A 25,084-nucleotide genomic window follows, 5' to 3' on the forward strand; every position below is an offset into this window, starting at 1 on the left:
TTACTACTGCTTCTGTGTCAATTCAATGTCATTATCATGATATAAGCATTTATATGGATGAGTCACAAATTTGCTATGAGCTTCGTTTACAAGTCAGATTCTGTACTTTACCACAAAATAATAGAAACACAAAGCAAAGTGGAATAAGAGAACAAAGCCAAGACTGCACAAAAAAACACACTAAGCATAACACCGGATTTCTTATGAGCAGGGTTACATCAGGACAATTAAGATGAAAACTAATTGGAAATTTCAAAGCAGAGTCTCTCGCTCTTTCTCTCACATGCACGGCTAATTATCTGCTCATTAGCACCTCAACCAAGTCCCACTTATTCACTTAATCACCTACAAACATTATTCTTGTCTGATGATTTTAATCGCACACAAAGGTTACATTCCCCTCAACGTTTAAACCCTGAAACCTTAAGAAGGTTTCCTAGAGACAAACGGTTCATGTCTAGAACACGATCTCAACTTCTGCACAAAGTGCTCTTGTTGTTTGTGTACAATCCTGGGTAGACCTAATTCTGTTGGAAGAAACTCTGGGTAATTTGAGGCTTAAGAAACAGCAAATAAGGCAAACGTGTCAAACCTCTAAACTCAAACAAGAATGATTTCAGGACCTCAGTGAGGACGTGAACTCATCAGTCAGGCTGAAGATAATTAAGTCATTTAGGAGGTGAAACTATTCAAAAAAGTCCATGTCTTATATGAAGTGGTAATAATGAAAAGATGTTCCTGTTTACATGACATTTTCAAGTGAAAATGGAAAACTTTTGCAGCGTTTTGTTTTCCTGAAAGCCATGGAAAATGCCACTTTTTGAAAATGGCTCAGGCTCCAATTCCATGTAAACAGGAGATAACACACTATATGACAATTCTCCATCTCTGTCTCTGCAGAAATGGAGAAAACGGAACGTTCTTCTGTGAGTAGATGGACAATAACAGCAATGCAGAGCGTCATGACTCCCAGGCCACATTCTCTTGGGACTTGGAAGGTGAAGTGTTAAAGGCGCTGTAGGCAGGATTCCGCATCTCTGCCATCTTGCTTAGGGTTACCTAAGCCAGATGGCGATTTGACCCATCAAAGATGGCAATTTGAAACCCAGCACAGCCAATCCTGTCCTGTTTTCTCTGACATCACGCCCTTATGCAAGTTAAGCCCCTCCCACAAGAACGTGCGACGAACGCCCCTCGACCAATCACGGTTTGAGCCTCATGGGCTCTTCTGATTGGTCAAAGATACCTGGAGCTGTTGAGATTCCTTTTCAGCTCAGAACAGAGACAGATGGAAACGCTGTGCCCTCGCGGTAGTGCAACTATGCTACACTCCTAAAGGATTATCAATGGATATTCTAACATTTAATCCAAAGAAAACACAGAAAAATTAGCACTGACTAGCAAAATCCTGCCTACAGCACCTTAAGTGTCACTTAAATAACAATCCTACTTGAACGTCAGTCCATATACGTAAATGTCTTCGAACTTGCTATTTTTACGCTTGCCAGTGTTGATACAGTATTGAGCCAGGTTTTGTAACCTTCTATCGTCAGATTTTGGTGAGCCTGTGCAAACCGTCTCCTCTGTGTCACGTTGTCAAGTTGAAAGAAGAGAAACCCGGTGTGGTCGTTGGCTGCTGGGGCCTCAGCTTCAAGGTTCAATGTTTTGTGTTGTGAGAGATGGTCTGACGCATATCTTGGTTGTAAAAAGTTACTTCTTCATTTCCAAGATTTTGAATCAGTTTGTCCTGTTCTCCTATGATCTCTGATATCGACAAAGTGTTTTGGCGCTGCAGCTCCATGGATATTTACCATTTTTTGGACTGTTCTCTATAAAACAGAGGATTTTACATGAAGATCCCAGTAGATCAGACCAGATCCCAGATGACGACTGCACAAATGGAAAATAAGCGTCAGGCTTTTGTGAGCTTTAAAGTTCCTTAATTTAGGTTTTGTATGACAGCTATCTAAATGTTAAAATTTTATTTCAGAATGTCCTGACACTTGTTTGCCCTAAAACTACTGAAAAAATATTATTTATAGATCAGCCAGACGTAGACTTCCTGCTGTGGCCGTAATAAGAATAAACCAAGCTGCAGGTGTCGTCTACAATAAAATTAGTTTGACAAATCTGCAATAAACCACTGTTGAAATTTAAGGTCCCTACATTAAGCTTAGTGGTAGGTCTGAGAATATCTTCCTTTCAAAGTTAAGAATATTATCATCCAGTCAACTTGTTCAGGACTCCGTGTGTTGTAGACGCTGGTGTATTTGTGGTGCCGTGACACAAAGTGAACGGAAGCCATAAACTAAGCCATTAATCAAGGTTGCCAGCGAGCCCTGGTTAAACAACCAACCACGCGTTTGCTGACAGTTACACATTGACAACAGAGACATGTTTATCGTAGCTGGTAACCTTTCCAAAAAAAAAAAAAAAAAAGATTTCAGCATCAACAAACTCACTCCACAACTACTTAAGAAAACAAATCTTCAGAGGTGGATTCCTGGTTTAATTCACAAAGTTAAATCTGCTTTTCTTGCCACAATTCCAGTTCCACAGTTTTAATTTTTCAACTGTAAACACATCAAAATCTTAACAATGATCCCGGTCCTGTCCGGCAGCCATGCCGGATGCCAGTTTTAAATAAAGGCAGCAGCAGGAGGAGATTCAGTCTCGTCCTGCTGCTAACATTAAAATCTGTTCGGATAGTAAAAGGCTACAGTCATACAATATTGCACGCCCCAGTTGCCGAACAGGACAAGGGGAAAAAAAAAAAAAAGCAATGATCAAAGCTCCCAACATCTTCACAACTGCTCACATCGACTCCTCTGCTAACACCCGAACAAAGCCACTCAATAACCAGGCCGCATCATGTAAAACAGGGGCTTCCCGAAAAATTAAAAATGAACAAACGCCAAAAAAAAATACATTTAATCTGTGGTTACCGGAACTCAATGTGAACGGATCAGAGCACATTGAGCCATAGGAACAAATGTATCAAGCAGAACAACAGAGTCCATTGAACTTTTATCAGGCAGATGGCTAGACTCGATAAATCCCATCTTTTGTTTACGTCTCAAAGAAGAAGAAGAAGAAGAAGAAGAAGAATTGTGACATGTGCAAAAACATAAACAGGGTTCTGTTTTTGTATTTAACACGTTTCCCCACTCAGTTATTTTCGCTGGTTAGATATTTAATTGTTTTTTATTCACTAACTACATCTGAATTTATGGTATCTGATTATTTTAATGTACATAAATGAATGTCTATAGTGTTTATATCCTTTTGAAAGTACTTTTGCTTAATTTGATCAAATAAAAGGTACTGCACTTAAAAAAACACAAAAATCAATGTTATTTATTGTTTGACAATCAGTTTCTATAGAGTATTTGCAGTCACGTGACCCGGAAGTTGGCAACCGGAAGACCGTCGCCATACTGGAGTGAAAACAACCAGTGATATGCGGTTTCATTCATATACAGTAGTACACGTTCGATGTTCTTTAACGTCTTTAACATATGCACGGCTGAGACTGAAGAACTCCCAGATCTGGAGTACACGGATATTTACTGTCATCTAATCAACAGTTCTTCTGCGTACAAGAGCCTGGATTCCTACAAGTATTTCTTTCTGGCTTTGTGGGAGCGCTGGGACAACACGGACAACGTTCTTGCAAAGTCTAAGGTGCGTAGATCTGCGAACTTACATGTCAGTGTTAAACTCCAGGCCAAAATGGACTTGTTCATCGTGTAAAGACTCACACTCGGTGCTTCTATATGTTCGTTTCTAAGGAAAAGCGATCAGTCACTAAATTGGAATGGTCCTAAATTGTTGGCAATACAGAATTATAATAATTGTTATAATGCACTTAACACATTTCACACACATTCCTGTCTTAAAAGACAGTTTATTTAACTAGTTGGTGAGTGACGACAGCAGTAACTCCCGGTATTTCAGAATTCAGCTGATTGTTTTGTTTTTTTGACTCTACAGAGTGAAGCAGTAGACACTGAAGTAATTAGCAGTGTCTGTGACAAATACAAGCCACTGTTTTAAACCACGAAATTTCTGACATCATTGTTTTAACGTTCCAGGTTGGGTAGTTGTTTAGATTCAAAAAGAAACATTATCTTTGACCACGCAAACACCCCCCCCCCCCCCCCCCCTCCCCCCACCTCCAAGTTGCAGCTATCCACTCCTCTCTCCGTTCTACATCGGCTGGAAACCTGTGAAAAGACAAGACAATCCTGGCTTTTCCCCTCTGTGGCTGGTACACCCAACTGCTACACAGTTGAGAACCATGTTTTCACCACTTTGATGCAGACTTCTCTGTCGAACACACCACACACACTATGCTGCGCCGTTTGTTTGTTTTCACTCCAACATGGCGGCGACAGCCCGGCGTGAGGCTGGTGTGTGACGTCAGCTGCATATATCAGCTCCACTTAAAGGAGAACTATGCAACTTTTGCTCTCGCGCTCCCCCTACTGGTCTCCTGTGAAAGCTCACTGTTGTAAACGTTCTCCGCGTCACCCCCACCCCCGCGTGCAGAGCGTCCCACTCCCGTTTTCCTTTTTTTCCGCTCGACAAAGGTTTTTTTCTGTCTTTTTGGTTCTGCCATCCGTGAGCACCTAAGGGTGGCGTTGTGAACGCTAGCGAGGGTTTCATGTTTGTTTTACGCGCTTCTATACTTGTACTCCCGTATGAGGGCCATAAAGCAGATTTGTTCTCACGAGATGTAGTCGGGTCGGATCCTCTGAAAGTTGTAAGCGCTGCTTTCAGGACACGGACACCGGGGGGCGTGAAGGGACCGGCGAATCACCGTGACAAGTCTTTGTTTACCCCCACAGGGATTCTGAAAAACATTTATTGAAGTGAAAAAGTTGCATAGTTCTGCTTTAACTCTGGTCCTTGTGTTCCACAGTCCTGCATGTTTTAGGTCTCTCCCAGTTGCAGCAATCCTATCCGAGCAATGAGAGCTCGTTACTGGGCTCTTTTAAAAACAAGATGAAGACGTCAACATCAGATTGAGGTGATCTGAAGTTTCTCCACTTCAGATCACCTCAATCTGATGTTGACGTCTTCATCTTGTTTTTAAAAGAGCTAAAATATGCAGGACTGTGGCTCACGAGGACCGGGGCTGAGCAGCCCTGCTCTATACTAGACCAGAGGTACAACTTGAAATGGAATTATAGAGCGCTTGACTGAAGTCCAGTGACTTTTCAAATGAGGTAAATCATGTGTGTCAGTTCTTTTAATGAGTTCACTACAAAGGGTTGGGATGAGAACAAAAGATGGAGATAGAGTGCAGTATGTGTATTATCATGTATTATGAATAAAATGAAGATAAGAAAGAAGAAAGAAGAGCAGAATATAAGAGGGAAAAAAGACCCAAGCATCAAAAAGAAGAGGAGACGTGGTGGGAGGGGCAGCAAGACGTCGACAAATTTAGATGAGATCAGGACCACCGTGTCATAAAACATGGGTCGACTCTTCAGGAGCCCGATCGGACGATCAGAGATTGATCCACTACTCTGCAGCATGCAGATGTGATTTGGGCGTCTGAGGATGACGACAGCTGAACGAGACTACCGCCTGAATCCAATTAGACGTATCGAGGCCGGAGATCTTTCAGCGTACACTCAACATAACTCAGTTCTGCTCATAGTAGGTGAAAACAGATTTAGCTTTATAATTTCATTCATGTTCACATTTATGGTGTGCTACTTCCATAAAGTTATGTTTTATATTTATTATTGCATGAAAAAAAGCAGAAATGTCATACAAGTGATTGATGTTTAAATTTTCGAGATCTGTCATGCAGTCAGCAGCAAGGAGAACAATTAGTTTGATGTTTCTGAGCAAACTAACTTTAGTGGAGCATCTTCTTGAATCCCACACCCTCCCTCACTGGATCATCAACCCTTCACTGGCTGTCCTCTTTTCTTCTTGACCCGTAGCTCCACCCTCAGAATCATTTCATCCACATTTAATCTTCATTACAGAAGGATCAAATCATCTTTAAATCGTTTCTCTCTCTCTCTCGTATTGTATTTCATTGTTTTTATCAATGAAATCAGTGGTTCAAGACAAACAGGGAAGGGTCACAAGATCTGTAAAAATCTGAATTTAAACTCTGCTGCCATCTAGTGGTGAAGGTGGTCATTATTAAATATTACAGCTATGCAACCTGCTGGCAACAATAAAGAAACACAACAGAACTACTGGCACAGGCCCGGCACGCCCGGCCGTTTGTGAGGAGATACATCGAGGTGTACAGGACAATAAGCATAATCTTAATGTAAGGCCAATTTTATAAAAGCTAACAAAAATACAGTGAACTGTTCAAAAGTTATGCCTTACAATTGAGATATTTCATCATCATCAACATTTTTGTGTTTAACCAACTCACTGTCACAGTGTGAACGAGACGCTGCTTCACCGGAAGCAACTTTCTCTGCTGCATCACTGAGTTCACTGTTGTGTTGTTTCTCTCAATAAAATTGTGGGGACTGAAAGTCGAGAGTTGACGCTTCGTGTGATTGTGAAGCAGAAAGTGTCGGACTGTTCACCCTCTGACAGGAAACTCGAGCTGTCATGAGGTTAGTTTTAGCCGGTGCAATAGTAACCGTGGTGCAAGCGAATGAATAAAATAAATGCAAACAGCCATTATAACCACATATTCATATCATACACTCTTTTAGTCCCTTACCCCTTCTCTTCTGATTTACATCAGTTAAAAAAAAAAAATAAAGCACGGCAAAGAAACAAGGAGAGCTGCACTCACAGAAGTTCCCTGGTGGCTGTAAGCTGTGCTTGGTCAGAGCACACCAGCCCACGGGGAAGATGTCTCGGGAGTCGAAGGGGCACCAGTAGTCGAAGGCGCCCCGCCAGCCGTCAAACATGACGAATATCTCCTGACCTCTGACCTCCCCCACCGTGGCCGGACAGATCAGGTAGGGGTTCTTCCTGTCCACCGCCTCCAGCTTCATACCAGGCTGGAAGTAGTTTTTGGCAGGACTGGTTGGTTCCTACACACACACACACACAAATTACTCAAATTTTATATTACTTTATGTCTTTGAACTAATCTTTGAATATAGATTTTCCAGGCAGATAAATTGAATCAAATTCAATGAACAGTTTCAACTGAGTACAAGTTAAACATTGGAACAGTGGTTATGCCTGAGTTCAAATATTCACACTATTTTCACAGGTAATTAAATGCTGTACAGAATTAACTGCAACACTTGAGGATAGCAGTGAAAACTCTGGAGAGCCTGTGAGGTAAAAGTCTGAATTTATCCTGCAGGCACACACTCCTGTCAGGACTGAGCTGTGAGTAGCTCCCCCTGGACGTCATTATTGGTACAGCATCAATAACTAATTAAACCTACAAAATATTTCTCAAGATTTTCAAGGTTTCATAAATTTGTGTTATGTAAGTTTTTCCTTTTCTAGTCATTTTGTATTTAAGGCTAAGATGCTTGTTTGTTTTCTTGAATGAAGGTAGATTAAATTTGTCGTCACCTTCTTAAAAGCAGAAGCTGGAGCCATCTCGGCACCGCTCAGCGTCCGCAGGAGGAACATGGGCCACGAGGAGGCGTTCATCCTGAAACCTGTTCACAAGATCAAAACAGTTCAGTCTGAGACACTGTCCTTCGCTGAGGCTGTTAGTCAAAGAGCAAAAGCCTCATGTTGACGCTCCTTGTTTCTTTTTAATAATGTTTGAATCAGTGAATCAGTGTTCCATTTTTAGATTCTCTGTATCAATTTTTGAGGTGGTTATGCTTTTGTTCATGCTGATGGTGGGTTTATACTACACCTTTAAAAGCAACTGTTGTCACTAGAAGAGGTTTGACATTTTAGAATAGAAAAAAAAACTCAATATGAAGTGTGTTCCTCTGCTCCCTGCATTCCAGTCTGGTCAGATGCATGTATAGAAAAAGTCTGCAGAGGATTTTTGTTTGGGGTATGATAGTTCCTGTTTGGTAGCTGTGTGACATTAATGAACCAATCAGCATTTTTATCATTATTAACTTCAGAACTCGAAATCTGTAAAACAGCCAACTGGCCAAAATCAGAGCCTGTGGAGTGAACGTCACTCATCCAAATATAACCACTGCAAGTAGTTTTTTTTTTTTTTTTTTTTTTTTTTTTTTAACTTTTGATCTTGCTGTAATAATAAGGAAATTGGAAATTGTTGAACATTTTATGTTATTTCAGGTCCCTTCTGAGCTAAATGCAAGGCATGGTGGAAATGAATGAATGATTCAATTCAGTAGAGCTTGATTTATAACGTGCCAATTAAAATATAGTCATATTAACAGCACCAGAGCCCCTCCAGCAAAACTGCACAACATCTGATCAGACTGAGGCGAGAACTCTCCCAGAGCGCAATTTCTTCATCTGAACCAAGCATCATGGGAGATTCATGATGTCATTCAAAATGGCTACCCCCATGAATCTCCGATGAATCGCTGTTCACCTGGGTTATTTTCAGATTTAACTGAGATTTAGATGCTACTTATTTAGATACAGTATATTATTTTGGGCGAATGACAGCTTTAACCAATTTCCCTCGTTAGAACAAGTGTGAATTTCGAGCACTGTTGTTTATATCCTGGTTTCATCTCCTGGCATCATTTTTAAGATGATTTCATTGGCTTTTCTTCACAATTATTTGTAAGTTTGTCAGACAAATACAGGGAGAGCTTTATCTCTTCAAACAATCAGTGACATCCTGGTTTTTTTGACAAGTCTGTCCTGAAATATATTTGTTTCATCTGAAAACAAATGAAAAGTTAAAGAGGTGTATATATAAAGACATGTTTTGCATGACTTTCTGACTTAATTATACAGATGTGTTGTTGGGGAAAGCTCACCCAGCGGCGGCTGCAGCATGTCGCCGTTCCTCTCGCAGGTTCCGATCGGCTGGATGTCCGAGGAGTCGATGAGTCGCCAGAAGTCATTAGTGTTGTCGCTGCCATCCAGACGCAGCCGCAGACGGGTACCCATCATGCCCATGACCGTGGCGATGCACACCGAGTTGGAGTTGCGAGGGTCCCGCGCCTCCAGCTTCATGCCTGCTTTGAAGTCATTGGCGGGCGGGACTCTGGACTGCAACGCACACAAAGAGGCCTTCAGTCATCTGAGCTGCTTCTTTGTGATGTTTTTTTTTTAATTGTTTGATCTGTTCAACATTACATTTTTAGTGTGAATTGAAAACTTTTAGGGAAAAAAATGTAAAAATGAGCACCTGTTTGTTTGAATACTTGACCCTGGAAACCTGGTTAACTGGAAACTGTACGAGTCTGTGACTTTAACACTGTTCTCTATTTGTACAATTAAGTTTTTCAAAACTATTGGCCTAATTTGATGATTATTGTATATATTTACACTATAGTGCCTTCAGAAATACAGCGTATTGCATGTCTGCAATACGAATGCCATCCCATACCATTTTGTTGTCAGCAATGGAATCAAATCAGATTTTTATGTGTCTCTTTGAGGCAACATTTCACCCAAAATCATCTCAGCTTTGATAGATTAGATAAAGTGACTGCAAAGTTATTAAAACTAGAGAGAGAAAGTGTGTTGGCAGGTTGTTTCTTTGCTGTTTTGAAGAATATAACTCACTGATTAGAATACTAGATATTAAAGTCTACAGCTAAGACCCCACAGTTACGTATTGATCATTTTATCCTTGCATTGTTAAAAAAACACATGAACCTAATTGGTATAATCTGCAATCAGTGTCCATGACTTGTAGCTGAACAACACCATTTTAACAAAGAGAATGATACAGCTTATCCAGTATGTAGAAGGAAACATTGGAGCAACTGATTGCAAAGAGAAATGAATGATATGAGCGATGGATCTTTTTATTCACCCACCTGTTTGAAGCAGGTCGGTGACGCTGCAGTGGAGGACGTCTCCCTCAGATAATCCTCCCAGCTGAACGGTTCTGCAAACACAGACCGAGTCAATTCTCATTGAATGTCTCAGAGAAATGATTATAATCATGTTAGCACTAGTGTCAAACATCATGTTCTGTATTAACTTATAACTGGCAGTGACAATAAACTGGTTCCATAAAGGGCTAACGTGGTGGTGCATGTAGCGATGCCAATACAGATCAATATCAGGGGAAAAAAAGCAGTTATTCACTGGAAATGTCCATAAAGCAGTGCGGTGGGGAGTGAGGAGAGACAGGACGGAGATCTGTATCACCAACCGTTAGATTTATCGAGGGCAGAGCCCGCTGTGATGCTGCTCCGTCTCTCCTTCTTCTCCTCTTTTTGATCTGAAATCAAAACAGTGATTGAACCGCTCATCACAGTTCGGAAGCTTTGATATGCAGACTTTAATTACGGCAAAGATGAAGGTATAAAATATGCATTTATTACAGTTCTGAAAACAACAGGAAAAAAGTCAGAGGACTGTTTAAAAAAAAACTGCTAATTTCATGATGATGTGTTTGAAAAGAAAAAGCATTCTTTTAAATAAATAAGTCTTTTTATGTTCGATTTGTGATCAAATTGATGTTGAAGTCTGTCAGTGCGAATGAGGATCAGGCAGTGACGGGATGAGCAGTGAAACGGCGGCGAGCGGGCGAACCTCTGTGTGGCGTTCGACCCATGACGACTGTGCTGCTGCAGGTGAACTCAGACAGGCTCCGACCTGAACACACACAAGACAAACGGTCAAACGAAACCGGGAGCAAAACTCAAAACGAACAAAAACCAGGCTTGTGCGTCAAAGCACTTTAACAGAGTCGTCGCCAACTCTGTTCCCTTGCGTCGTGTTTGGAAAATCAATCTTAAAAGCTGATGTATAAATGTATAAATGTACTTGCACAATAGAAAGGCTTCCGGCCACCATGCAATTTGCTTTGAGCTATCTTTGTTGCACCGAGTGAAACCTTCACACACACGTCAGTAACATGTGTCTCCTGCAGTCAGTGCTCTCTCCTCTTCCCTGTTATCTCTGCGTGTCTTCCTGTCCCCCTTCATGTGTCTCAGCCATGTGATTATCTGACTTTCTGATGTCAACTTGTTTTTCCCTCCGCCGTGTCTTACACTGTCTCTCTTACGCCAACCAGAGTGGCTAAAAGACAGCAGCACCCCTGAGCCCGATTCTGCTGGAGCTTCTTCCCTCCGCCGCAGCTCGTGTGGGATTCATGCTGTGTCAGAGTCTCATGTCATACCGATGGCAACACTTTCATGCTTCAGGAATGTAGAGCAAATAAATTTGGGACCAAGCATTCACACTTTCATATACTTACTGTACCCTTCTTTGATTATTCCTATTTTTTTCTCAACACTTCATGTCATTATTTCTGTTTCTCCTACTTTGTTGCCATCATAGTGTCCCTGTTAAAAGGTATCCTAAACATGAATTCCATGAGGCTTCCCTCAGACCCTGGCCGTCGTTATATTGTAGCATTTCTCTCGCCATCAACAAATCCCATGAAAAGACCAAAACCAAAAATAACTTCCTTCTAATAACAAGCATCACCTGTGTAACAGACACTTGCTTGGCGACCGCTCCTGTGAGTCAGAGTTATTTTCCAGACCGGCTTTAAGAGCAACAGTTGCACCAGGTGTCGTGTTTATTCATTACCGCCGACTCTTCCACGGGAAAGAGCAACCAAACGTGTGTGTGAGCTGGAAACAGTCCTTCACAAACCGGCGGCTCGCTTCTCTCTGAGTGAGGTTTTCTGAAACCTGCAGCGTGCGACGGCTGGTACATCTGTGAAGTGTTGTTCATTGCTATTGTGTGCAAAAGGAACAAATGGGCCGCAGTACCGAGCCGTAAGCACATCGAGGCACAGACATTAACATCTTCCCGTCTTTGTGGGACTTAGTCAAATCTCAGAACCTGAATATGAGCCATGTTGAAGCATTTCATTATTATAATTAGTGGAAAGCAGTCAGATGAGCCTGGTTGTATTACTACAGCTGCTATTCTTGTCTGCATTAAATTAATGAGCATCAAAAGCAACAGGAAGCATTAAATCTTTCTAAAACATCTAATTATTGATTTTTTTTTGTATAATAAACTATGATTTTCCCGTTTATGAATGATACCAACCTGTAAACTCTTTTGTATGATAAACAAGTCCATACGCGCTCCTCTGCACAAAGGCCCCAGCTTGCAGCTTCACTGCATCGCACCATTAAACCTAATGCATTCAAGCAATTATTTATGTAATGGAGTCGTTACCACGGTGTGCACTCTGAAAGTCTGTCCCAAAAATCCACATCAGGTTTACAAAACCCATCAGTGTACTCCCACTCCCTGTGAAGTCCACGCATGGTGCCAGCTCAAAAAAAAAATAAAAAAAAATTTAATCCATTGCAATAAAAATAGCAATCCAATCCAAATTAAATCCAGAAATTGGAAGGTTGAAATCTCAACAGAAGCTGCCGCACAATGTCTGCGTTCCTTCCCTCGCATCTGCAATGTATTGCAGCCGGCCCTCCCTCTGAAGACCCCTCTGTCTCTGCGATGGATCCCATTGAGTCAGAAGGAGCCATAAAGATTCCAAGCTGCCATAAAAAGCCATTAAGACGTGTGGATGTGGGACGTCTGCAGGCCCACATGAAAAGGATTCCTGCCCTGCTCCTCGCTCTCCTCCAGACCGGCTCAGTGTTTGCACTGAGGCTGCCCGCCCCACTCAAGAGGGTCAGACAGGACTGCCCTGCAGACCAGGAAGCACTTAATTTTTACAGCCTCCATTTCCACTAAGGCGACCGTTGATCGGGGATTAGCGTAATGTTCACAAACCTGCGCCGTGAGAAGATGTGAAGAATGGCCTGAGACCTGGTCTCATGAAAAGCTGTAATTCTCATTCTGCATAAGCAGCTGCCGATTACAATCTATTACTTTAATACTTCAGTCTAATAGTTAATTTTACCTGATGCTACATTAAACTAAACATTTAACTTCTCATTCGGTCTCGTTTCAGGCTGCTTGACTTCTCCTCTTGCCTGATTGAAATTTCCTGCCCTGATATGTTTCACCATGAATATCGGACTTGAGTTCTGTGTCTTGTTGTCGGTTCTAATTTGTGTTTTCTGAGATTCTCTGTCTTGCTACGTTCCCTGTGAAAGAATAAAGCGTTTGCCTCAACAGTCGCTCAGTCTGGCTTTGTGGAATCCTTCACCCACTGGGAACAGAAACTGAACATTAAAAAAACGCCCTTTCTGTATGAAGAGTTTGGTTCATTCAACCTGCAGCAGCAAACTGTCCCGCTTGACCTCACTGGAGGTCATTTCAAGGTATGAGAGGGTCAAAAGACAATCTGTTTCTTTTGATTATTTTTTAAGTCTGGTTGTTTTTTTTTATTTTTTTCCTATCTATACTCATTTGTATGAGAGGTGAGTACCATTCAACATCTTGCCTTTTTTAAAATGCTGAAGTCTGACAAAAAGTCTTATGTGATAATATAGTTTTTTTGTTTTGGGCGCACAATTAAACCCAAAAGGACAAATGCTGACTTAAGGTTTAAGGAGTTGCTTTGAACATTTGCTTAAAATTCAACAAAAAAAAAAAATTAAAAAAAAAGAATACTATTCATTTTTTTTAGATTTACAATCAAAGTTTTTGTTGTGATTGGACCACAGAAAAAAAATCAATCAAATGAAGTTGGGTTTTTTTCCCTCCACAAAAGTATTAGATTAGCTTTTTAGTTTTTCAAAACACGGCAAGCTGCTCGCTGTCAACATCACTGATTCATCGGAATGTAATGAAGATTATTCTCTTAGTCCAGTCAATATTCCTATTAAATGATTAGTTTGGGTAATAAAATACCAGAATCATTGAAAATATCCTAAAAATCCTCGTGAAAGTTACATCAAGCTGTATGACACTACTAGCAAATTAAAAAAGTAAATATATTGATCTTACTATCATGAGATTAAAAAAGAGTGAAAAACATTAAAGTCATGATTATTCATTAAAAAACCTGATTAACTCCAAATGTCACATATGCGATGCTGCTGTTTGACGATCAATAGTATGTAACTATAATTCATCATGAATCAAAGAAATATTGGGGAGGTTTCTAAAGAGTAAACATGTACAGCGTTAATCTTTTATATGCATACTTCAATATATCAATGCAAATGTCAATCCTTTAAGTCTGACTGAAGAATAATTGAAGAATTTAAGTCTTTAAAGTGTTGATCACAGTGTCATTTATGTAAATTACATTTGTATTAATCTGATCAAAATGTACACAGTTCCTGATTTTGAGGAAAAAAAAAATCCCTTAAACTTCATGTACATCCTGGTTTGACACAAACATTTCAATTATTCAAATGGATTAAAGACTAAATGGATTAATCATTAATGCTGTGATAAGAGTCCAAACCATGCTTCCAGTTCTTTAAAAGTAATAACATCCTGTAGCAGAAGTGCACAAATATCTGTTTTTAAAGCCTCCTCTCACTGTGATTGTGACATTGATTTCTTAATCTTAAGCAGCTGGCAGAGTCCACTCTGTTTATCCTGAAAATCTGTCACAGTTCTTAAAATTATGACCACAGACAGTCGGCAGCACGTCATCCAGTGGTGATAATTTATTAATGGGGGTGTGAAGCTCAGACCACATTTTTATGACATGTCTACCAGGTAATTGTGCATATGGGACACAATTTTATCACTATTTATTAAATCTTTAAATTCAGACTATGCTTAGTTAAACCCATTGAGACACGTTAGTCTGCAGAGTATTATGTAATCTAGAGAAGTAAACAAGTAAACAGTTTTACTACTTGGAATGTACAGAGCTTCTTTGTGAGACATTTATCAAACTGTTTCTGAATCCAAAGCCAATTGCAATCATTCCTTTAAGGTAGAAATCATAAAACACACTTTGATTCTACTCAGATAATCTACAGTTATTCGGTTTATTCTAAATTAAGTCAAAGTTGTCATTCATTGTTCAACACTTAAAATTTGGCTCTCTGATAAAAAAGAAAACTTTTGTTTCCCCTCATTATAATCAGAGTTACCAATTCCTGCAGTCATAAATCAATTTGTGTGAAATTACCCTCCATCAAGTGTCTTGTGCATGAATTGATTATGTTTTAATAAACGATTACAATCTAATAGAACCTCTGTCCTGAAACTATACAATGCATCATTTGCAAAAAGTTACAAAAAAAAAAAAAAAACTCAGAAACTGCTGTGCAGTAACTCCAGTGCACTTCACAATTATTCAGTGTTCGAAACAGAACAAATGCAGAAGTTGTGCTCATATGCCTGATAAATAAATTCACTGGGAGACATTCTAGCCGGAAAAATGACCCAAAGGTTACATGTTTCACAACCAGTAAATGTCACAAAAGCAGCAAAAGATCACAAATTAATGAACCGTGGAGTAAACATGACCGTTTAGCTTCACAAATAAAATAAACCAACTTAGGGAAGTGGCCAAATTTGCTCTAAATGCAATCAGATCAGGCAGAGGGAACATTGAAAAATGAACTTTAACAGTCGGTTCGTCCTTCGTTGTGCACAGAGGTGGAACGTGGTGTTTTGAAATGTGTGTGTGTTGTCTGAGGTGAGTGTGTGTGGCGTGGGCCTGGCCCTGCTCCTCCGTCACACACACACACACACACACACACAAACACACGCACACACACACGGAGGACACTCCGGAGGCAGAGAGCGCGCAGATCACGTTACTGCTGCCGGGAGGATGAGCGCCGCGAGCCGCTGCAGGGCGTCTCCTCCTCCTCGGGAACTTATGCACATCGTTTCATCACGCAACAACTTTTACCACCACCAACTATTTTTTCCTCCCCTTCATTCTTTTTTTTTTTTCCTCCCCTCCTCAAATCCCAGCAGCCTCACGCGGTGTCAATGTGTGCAGACGAGTTGCACCACGGCGCAGCGCGTGCGACCAGCGCGAACGACTAATGAGTGTTATTACCGGGAATGTGCGGGAGAAAAGAGGCCAAACAGCCGGGAGATTGAATTAAACGTGCAGAAAAGTGTGTGACGCATTTTCATTTGGGTTACGGTCACATTTTGTGGGCGGGACGGTGCTAAAAAAACGCTGCTAACGTTCCCGACGGAGTGATAGTCCGAGGCTGCAGGATCGGGCTGAGAAAAAAAAATTAATTAATTGAGAAAAAAAAAAGAAAAGAAAAAAAAACCGCTCCATCAAGCAGCAGTCGTGCACAAACCTCTGCAGGATCCTCCGGTAAACAGGACGAGCAGAGTTGAATGTGGCTGCTGTGAAGCACCGAGCTGCCCCTCCGTCTGCACGGAATACAGTATAAACACGCTCTGCTATCTGAGCGCTGCGTGGCTCGCTGGCAGCGGACCGGGGCCGCTTTTCACCGCAGCCCGCGACGCGGACGACGGACAAACGCCGCCGTTTGCAGCACGCGAGAGTAATAATGAGATAAGAGCCGTACCAACCGTCAGAAGAGGGTGTTTTTGATGAGAGATCCCCTCACTTTCTATCAGATGCAAGCCGCCATATTCGCTGCAGCTCCGCGCATGTCCACCGCGCAGTGCTGTAATTCATATTTTTCCACTGGAGGCTGAGCTAAATAAACCGGGGAAGAACGATGGGGGGATCGTTAATTAGTCCCTCTAATGAGGAAGATTTTCTTTCATGTCGAGCATTAGTAATAAATTGCAGGTGACGCGGAAACGAAAACATTTTGCAGCTGTAACTTACTGCCGCTCCTTGGTTGCGGATGGTGGGAGTGATGTCTACAGGAATTTGCACTACAGTCACATTGTTTGGATTATTTCGAATCGCAAGAAAAAGTACCGTGGTTGAGATATACTCTAGGATCACTCATTTTCCTTGGAATTCGAATCGGTTCATCTGTTTAAAAAAATATATCATGTTTTCCTGATAAAACATATCGAACATGTGTCGAACAAATGTACATATACAGCAGGGGTCACCTCTTCTCTATTAAGACAATAAACCAAAGTTATAGAGAAAATACAATATTCAAAACTGTGTGTGTCTAATCAGGAGCAATTTGTAGTTTCAAAAGCAAATAGTTTTCATTATACCTCAACATTATTTAGCTGAAAAAATGTCAATTTTCTTAATGTACAAGCACTTTTATTTTTACCTTTCCTTAATGATGTCTGTGGGAGGTTTATATGTATCTCTTGGTCTTGTTTTCTATGAGTATTTCACATTGTACGCCAAATATTTTATATATACACATATATATATATATATATATATATATATATATATATATATATATATATATATATATATATATATATATATATATATATAAGTCAACATGCTGACATTATTTTAAATGTAAATAACTTAGTAGTGTATTTAATGTTTAGTTATATATCTAAAAAGGGCATTTTATGTGAGATTAGAAAGTTAGAAGACTGGCTGCGAATTTGGATTCCCTTCAGGATGAGTCAGTCTATCTATCCATCTGTCTCTCTATCTGTCTATCTATCTATCAATACTCACAAATGTACAGCTGAGTGTGTAATGCATAGGACATAATGCACTGATATCTCAAATCTATGCAAAAACAATTAAAATTGTTGCAATATGTTTCAAGCAGACTATTTATTAATATTTTATTTGAATTTTACCCTTCTAAAAACGTTCAGTAAATGATTGTCTGAATATGAAATGTGCGGTTTCTGCAGACTTCCTTCTTTCACTCTGACTGTGTTCATATCCAGTCACCTGGTGGAGTTCACTATCTCTTTCTTCTGTCCCAGTTTGATCTGTAAATATGCCACGTTACATAAGATTATACATGGACAGTTTCCAATTTGGGAATATGTGTCATTCAGTGGTGTTATTATTGGATGTTTACTGTTCTGTGCACATTTTGACTAGGTTGAGAAAGACCTCCCTTTATCAGCATTTATTGAATCCAGAGACTCAAACATTACATGTGACGTCTGCAAAATAATGTAGGCAGTATAATATTGAGAAATGTATCATCACACAAGATGTGTCAATGAAAAAAGATGAAACAAAGTCATCCACATTCTTTGACTGTGCCATGAATCATATGTAACTAAATGCCTGTGAAGTTTAAACATAATAAAACTGCAAACATCTGTCTCATTATAGGAAATAGAATGCTTATGCTGTTGCTTATATTACTTGATAATAGATATAGTAGCTTGAATATAGTTAATATTCATAGTCCTTCTATGGTTCATACAAAAAAAAATCAGTATATTTAGCTGAAATTTACTTTCACATGATGATGGAATAAAATAATTTAATTTTCAGTGTTGTCTATCCACTGCCTATATCTAGCTGGTTTACTTAATATTTGATACTTTCATACTTGGTTTTCACTCGTCTTCTTTGCTGCATGACTTATTTTAATGAGAAGCTTCTTATGCAAAAATCACATTGATAAATTTTTTAAATCACATCATGAATGTGCAATAAAAATGTCAATACATTTTAAATGAAATAAAGATGTCGATAGATTTATATCCAAAGACCTTTAAGGATGGTAAACTGTAGTGCAGTTGTCACATGCAGCCAAATCTGATCTTGAGTGAGTCAGTCCATCAAAATGATGATAGTAATGTATAAAAACACACAACTTCAAATGTTTTCCTTGATGTTTTACCAAAAAATGTATTGAAAATCTTTGTTCAAGACTTGAGGCACAATTTGCCTAAATCCCATTATTACCATTTAAAAAACCCAAATGTCCAACAAATAATTCCTCTCAGTTTGGTTTTGTAATTAAAAAAAAAGTAACAAGTGACTAAAATTTGTCTCATTCTCTCTTGCAAAAGTATTTATCTTCAAATTAAAGCTGATAACACCCAGCTTCCTATCAAGACACATGATTTATTCAAATGTAGCTTTCTTATTTTTAACTTCACCTCCACTGTGCTTCTGTTACTTTGCAAAGAGAGCTTTTTTTCTTTCCTACACTGCTACTCTCATTAAAACAGCCACCCCAAGTAAATAAACCATACATCACAGGTGTTGAAATTTTAAAACAAAAAAGTGAAGTTTTACATTTTGCAACGTCTTGCAGTACCAGACTGGACTCTCTGGAGGGTCTATATTTGTCCGCGGGCTTTATGTTTGACATCCATGGTTTGCGCTTTTCTAAAAAGTGACGTTTTGCATGCATCACTTTACGTAAGCTTAACGAATTCATAAAATTTCTAAGATATAATGTACTTTTTATTCTAATTTTACACCCTAACAGTAGAAAGCTGCAATCCGCTGCCTGTCTTTGTCAAACCAGCCCGAAAATGTGTTTTCTGCACGTGTCCAGTCAGTATTGAGGATGCCATTCATTTAACTTTGTGCTGAAGTTGTTGCATAATGAGCCATTGTGATCTTAAGGGGACCAAACGCAACCCGGAGGGTCTTTAGATGACAGGGACATTTTTTGCGCAAAGCGTGCCACGCGTCATGTCCACAAATCAGCATTATTGTAAAACAGGCCGACGCACTGTCTGTGAATCCGATGCTTTCGCACTGATTTTGGCCAATTAGTGCAGACGTGAAGGGGAGGTGTAGGTGAGAGTGAGCGTGGAGGAGCTGCAGGAAGATTTTTAATCAGTCACAGAACATGGCTTGTCCAAAGGGGAGGACGCAACAGCACCCTCAGGAGCTGACTCTGGAAAAGCTGCGCATCCTACGGCTGGAGGGTGAATATTTCACGCAGTTATGGTATTAAACGGACGATGAGCTGGATTTTCATCCACATCCCAAAGTTTATTTTATCCCAGCTCGCGGTGGATGTTAAAAAGCCACTGCTGGAACGCGCTGCCGTCCGCGTTTCTATTGGCTCTCCGCTGCGTCGCTCACAGGAATGACGATTTTTGCTGCTATAACCAGCTGATGCTGAGGCTATGAGCACGGAGCCTCTGAAGAACTGTTGACGGTACACTGACACCCCGTCGTCGGCTTTTTCCAGCCTGCGGATCCGGCCAGATCTCCGTCCAGACACCGAGTGAGTAAGACATTTGGTCGTGTCACGACGCACGGACGCGGCCCGGGGGGTTTTCTCCACATGATGTTTCTTCGTCTTCCCACACCATCATTTTCATGGGCATGATGCTACATTGATCTGTCTCACCTCACAGAAGCGATAGATCACATCTATGTGTACATTGCAATCTTAAAGCAAGCAGGGCTGCGGTAGGACGCCTGCATTTCTATTTGCTCCTGTTTTTTTTTTCTTCTTCTTCTTCCATACGTGAAATCATGCCTCTTTGTGGCTTTATGGGGAAAATGCTATTTGTGGATCTTGTTGTGCAACACTGTCGTGAACATGGTCCGTGGACTACCTTTATAATATATGCACTGGTTGCTGTGTAGGCTGAGAAACGCGTGGACAGCGGAGGAATGGTGGTGCGCTCCGCAACGCAGCGACGGCAGAGACGCAGTTTCGGTGCAGAGAGAGCAGCATTACTATCCTCTCTCTCTCTCTCTCCCTCTCTCTCTCTCTCTCTCTCTCTCGCCTTCTCCCTCCCTCTCACCTCGCACATCCACGCACCACACAAACACGCACTTGTCGGTGCACGCGCCTGCCCATTAAATTCACACTCCCGAAGTCACTTATTTCAGAGATTGTCTTTGCGTTGCAGGCACCAACAGGCGTTTATTGCGAGATTAACGCGTCGCTCCATCCTGGCAGTATATCCAGAACGCAGTGACGGTTCAACCTCATTCCCCGTTTGGATGTAAGGAGAAGCAGCAGCTTATCAATAAACTGACTGCTGCTCAGGAACATTTTTTCCTTGAGTTGAGGACACAGTGTATCCTTTATTTGCATGCTTTCATTGTACATTCAAGACAGGTCTGTGGGGATGATATGAAGCTTATCACCCCTCCTTGTGTTATAGCACCATATCCTTAAATGACTATGGACTGCCTGAACATCCACCTTATCTCTTCCTTGGAAAGACTTGGCTCTGTGGAGAGCACACTGCATAGGAAAACGCCCACACAGGCACATGAGCCAAATCAACATTAAAGTCTTTTCTTTTTTTTTTTCTTTTTTTTCTTTTTTTTTGCACTGCTGTTATAGAAAAGAAGTTGGACTGATAGTGCAAGGAGCTTTGATGGTTTCAGTCCAGCAGCTTTCACATTACAAAGGAGGCATTCAATAACCGTGGTCAGTTTTTGGAAGTAAGACAGAATGTTATCTGAGCCTTCAGAGTCTTTTTCGTTCTCATTAAGTAGCCTGAACCAATGTGCATGACGCTGGAGATTCTGGAAAAAGGAGGAAAGGGAAGTTCATCAACAAAGTCTGGGTTAATGATAAATATCTGGGTAATGGTGACATTAAACTGTCAGGTGTTTCCTGCATTGTTTTTTTTTTTTTTTTTGCTTATAATATGAAGTATAGGGAACAGCTGTAATGGTCTCATTGTTAATTGGAATGTTAGAGGTGTGGTGACTGAGCGCTCTCACCTTGGGGCAGCATGTGCTTCAGTCCACGGTGCTTTCTGTATAAAGTTTGCATGTTCTCCCTGTGCATGGGCTTTTTATCAAGTTTGTCCAGTTTCCTCTCACAGCCCAAAACATGTACTTTGAGGCTAATTGGTGACTGTAAACGGCATTAAAAAAAAAAGTGAGTGTGTGTCGTTCTGTGTTGTTCACCCTGTGATGGACTGGTGTGTGCTGGGTGTGTTCTGCCACCCTGTATTGGGCGAGACAGTACAGAAGATGGATGGATGGTACTCAAACGATTCCACTTTGCCTTGGAGAAGCCATCATTCGTGCTTTCTATATACATGTGCTGAAAGGGAATGCCCAGAGAGAGCAAGTGCTTCAAACTGAAATTAAAAATTTAGGACAAAATTGAACGGTAGCCATATCGTTGTTTATCTAAGTATGTTGATTGTCCGCAACTGATGGTATGACATGAAGTGTGAAGGGAATACCTTCAAACTATATATTCACATTCAGATTCAACAACTGTATTTATTCACAAGGTCAAAATGGTTTCAGCCATATGAAATTCTTTTCTGCACTGAGTGTTCACAGTGGTTGGCACTGAAGAGGACATAACACACGTCCTGAGCAGGAAGTCTGCTCTGCTCAGTCTTGACTCAGTAGACAGACGACACACACATATGAAACATTTAGAGCCATCCATTAAACTAAACGTGCCTTGCTTTTGAATGTGGGTGGAAGTGGATTATCTAGAAAAAAAAAACCCTCAATTTCTCAGGGTGAACATGGAAACTCTACAAATAAGTGAAACCTGAGCCTGCATCTTTTTATTGAGGGAACATTGTTCAGTAGCACATCATCGTGCTGCCTGGGAAATCTCTACAACTCACTGAAATTTATTGCTAAAGAAACACCATGAGTACTAAATCCGTCACCAAAACCACTCAGCCAGTGAGAAAAAGAGAAAAAGTGCAGCCAAAATCAACATAAATCCCGTATCAGTGTCTCTACTAATAGAAAGTACTTTATAAATGGTGCAATGTTTTACTGGGAAAGTAAAAACTGTGACCTGCTGCAGTAAAAGTTAGGTGGAATAGCATTCCTCCACCCCTTACCACGGATATCCATGCCAAATTATATGGCAATCCATCTATCGGCTGTCAAGACAATTAAATAAATAGCATAAACGCCATTCTCCTGCTGCTGTTGGAGGGAAAGTTAGGGCATCAACACGGCCTGCATTCCTGACAGTATGCAGTTGTTGTCGACACATTTCACTCTGGATCAAAGTGGTGGAGCAACTGATTGGCGGCAAGCTGCGATGTTAGTCCCGTCCAGAGTGGGCTCCGATCTGCGGTGCTGCTCGTCGTGGCGTGTCACGCTCGCAGCATCCTGCAGGTCGGCGTGTGTGGGATGGGATGAAAAAAAAAAACGTGTGGAAGTCATGCTTCAGTCATCCATGATTAAAACGTGTCCTGAAGGAAATGCTGCTTTTCTGTGCATCTTCATGTCCCACTTAAAGCCGCCATCTGCGTCAGGAATACCACCAGCATGCTACAGCCCACGCAAGGAATCATGGGATGCTGGACCTTGGAGTGACCCCGTTGTGATGTACTCTAACGCCTCTCTGTTTTGTATTTCAGACGTGCCCGTTTGGACTTTTGGATGAAAGTACAGGACGGATATCGGGACATGGAATAGAAACACAGCTTGAAGGCAGATTCATTAAAAAAAGAAGCTGACATTTACAAAAACAAAATTAAAAAGAAAGGAAATCCGAGAGAGCTGCAGATTGAAGAGGAGACGAGAGGCGGAGTAAAGATGGGGTTCAGTCAGAGGCTCGCTGTGTTTCTCCTGGAGTCCGCGGTCCACTCCCTCAGCCGCCGGTCAGCGGTGGAGTCTCCTCGCTAAAGCTCAGCTCGTTTCACCTGCTGGAGGAGCCCCCGCCCTCGGTGATGTGATGAATAAGTTTGAAGTCCTTGGCATTGTGGGAGAAGGTGGGTGATTTCACACAGCAGATTTTACAGCATGTTTGTTGAAACTGAGGACTGCATATGTGGCCGTGAAAACCTCCACCTCTGCTTCTGGAGATCTGGGTCTTCCATATCCAGGGTAATGTTTTTAGTTTGTTTTACACTTCAGAGCTGAAAAATAACCGTAGCTGTTGTCAGGTTATATATGTCCCATTTTCCCTTCTGAGAAGACTCGTGCTTTTGATAAAGTGCAGAGGAATTTTAAAGGCGCTTGTGTGTGATCGTGAGAGGTTAGGAAGGTTGCCATGGAGTATTGTGTAATCCTTCAAGGCCATCCTCATAAGAAAATTCAAAACTTTACTCATTTTTTTTTAGAGAATTTTAATTTAGTTAACAGTTGGGAGCTGTCCTTAGAAGTTTCTCTGCTCTCGGATCTTTACACCTTTGATAAACTCAAATCATTCTTCATGTCTTCGAAGTTCCTTCACCACTTTTTTAATTAGCTGGAGACTGTCACACGCAACCTTTTGTGGCTATTTCTTCACAGTTGTTGTTTGTGTTCCCTAAAAATACAACTGAAACTCGACGGGAAAGGGATACAAGTGACTAGGAATGACAAAATACAGCCCACGCTCTCCATCCATCTTCTAAACCTTCTTCATCCAATTTCAGGTGGTGGGACTGGGGGAACAGGACACACACACACACACACACACACACACACACACACACACACACCAGAGCACTTGCATGCACAGGGTGAATTTACAAGCTCTGTTCCCATGCCAGCAATTGAACCAGAGATTTCTCATTGCGAGACAAGAGTGCCACCCGAACATGTAGTCCATTAATCCATCAATCCATCAATGCATCAGCATTAGTCACACACAAAGAGAGACACACACAATCCCCCCCATGTGCTCACATTAACAGCCAGTTTTTGGTTGTGGGGGAAATAAAAGCTCCACAGTCACAGTGAGAACGTGTACACTCCTCACAAAATCACCCTTTTATGTTGACCTAGTAGCTCTTCCTGACACGATGCGACATTGCTCACCATTGCATCACAATGCTTGCCTATATTAAAACATTAATAATGCTAAAAAAAAAAAGAGCAACTCATTGCACAAAAAGATTTCGCCCCAGAGTGGGATTAAGTGGAAATCTGTCAGGCAGTTGAATTTGTCCTGTCTTGGCGTGAAGGTAACTCCAATCTCACTTTATGTTTTGTGCCTTTATTGCCATTTTTGTTCTTGGGTTGTTTTTCACCCACACAGAAGTCCTGTTTCTGGGGCTTCAGCACTTTTGAAAGGTTCTGAAACTTTGATGGTGTGCCAGGCACACCAATAGTGATTTGTTGATTGGCCTCCGGTCAGTTTTCTTCCACCATATTTCAAACGCTCTGCAGCTGTGTCTCTACTGTTTTTCTATATTTATTGTCATGATGGTTTTTTTCAAATGCAGGAGTCTTTGAGCATTTCTGACATTTCAAACTGAATGACATTCTTAGCTTTTCCCTACGGTATCACTCTTAACCCCACTCTCTTTCTATTTTAAAAGGTAAAACACATTGCATACCATTTATTGAGAGCTTCAGGGTTTCTAATAATGTATCAATCGCAAAGGTTTCCCATCTCATTCCTACCTACAACATTTAGGTTTGCTGCCTGAGGACAACAATGTG

The 25,084-nt window shown here is 40.9% G+C and overlaps 2 protein-coding genes across 8 annotated transcripts in view; one reads left to right on the plus strand and one right to left on the minus strand.

Annotated features, from left to right (window-relative positions):
• The window catches only part of scml2 (Scm polycomb group protein like 2), a 29,728-nt gene extending 13,270 nt beyond the window's left edge, over positions 1-16,458 (minus strand). Inside the window, exons 1-7 of one of the 3 annotated variants that reach the window (XM_030099394.1) lie at positions 16,437-16,458; positions 10,621-10,683; positions 10,238-10,306; positions 9,897-9,967; positions 8,886-9,120; positions 7,531-7,619; positions 6,788-7,031 (exon numbers count right to left, since the gene is read on the minus strand). In XM_030099394.1, the coding sequence (XP_029955254.1) occupies positions 6,788-7,031; positions 7,531-7,619; positions 8,886-9,120; positions 9,897-9,967; positions 10,238-10,306; positions 10,621-10,642 (730 nt within the window). In that variant the 5' untranslated portion in view covers positions 10,643-10,683; positions 16,437-16,458. Of the gene's footprint in view, positions 1-6,787; positions 7,032-7,530; positions 7,620-8,885; positions 9,121-9,896; positions 9,968-10,237; positions 10,307-10,620; positions 10,684-16,436 lie in introns of those variants that run through there. The other 2 variants (XM_030099390.1, XM_030099395.1) reach the window with 2 other exon arrangements.
• Positions 16,459-23,205: 6,747 nt separating this feature from the next.
• Positions 23,206-25,084, plus strand: part of cdkl5 (cyclin dependent kinase like 5) — a 41,722-nt gene continuing 39,843 nt past the window's right edge. For all 5 annotated transcript variants that reach the window (XM_030103865.1, XM_030104011.1, XM_030104159.1 and 2 more), the window contains exon 1: positions 23,206-23,424. In XM_030103865.1, coding sequence (XP_029959725.1) covers positions 23,388-23,424 — 37 coding nt within the window. In that variant the 5' untranslated portion in view covers positions 23,206-23,387. The remainder of the gene's footprint in view (positions 23,425-25,084) is intronic.

This window comes from Salarias fasciatus, chromosome 1 (genome assembly GCF_902148845.1).
Source record: "Salarias fasciatus chromosome 1, fSalaFa1.1, whole genome shotgun sequence".
NCBI classification, from domain to species: Eukaryota; Metazoa; Chordata; class Actinopteri; order Blenniiformes; family Blenniidae; genus Salarias; species Salarias fasciatus.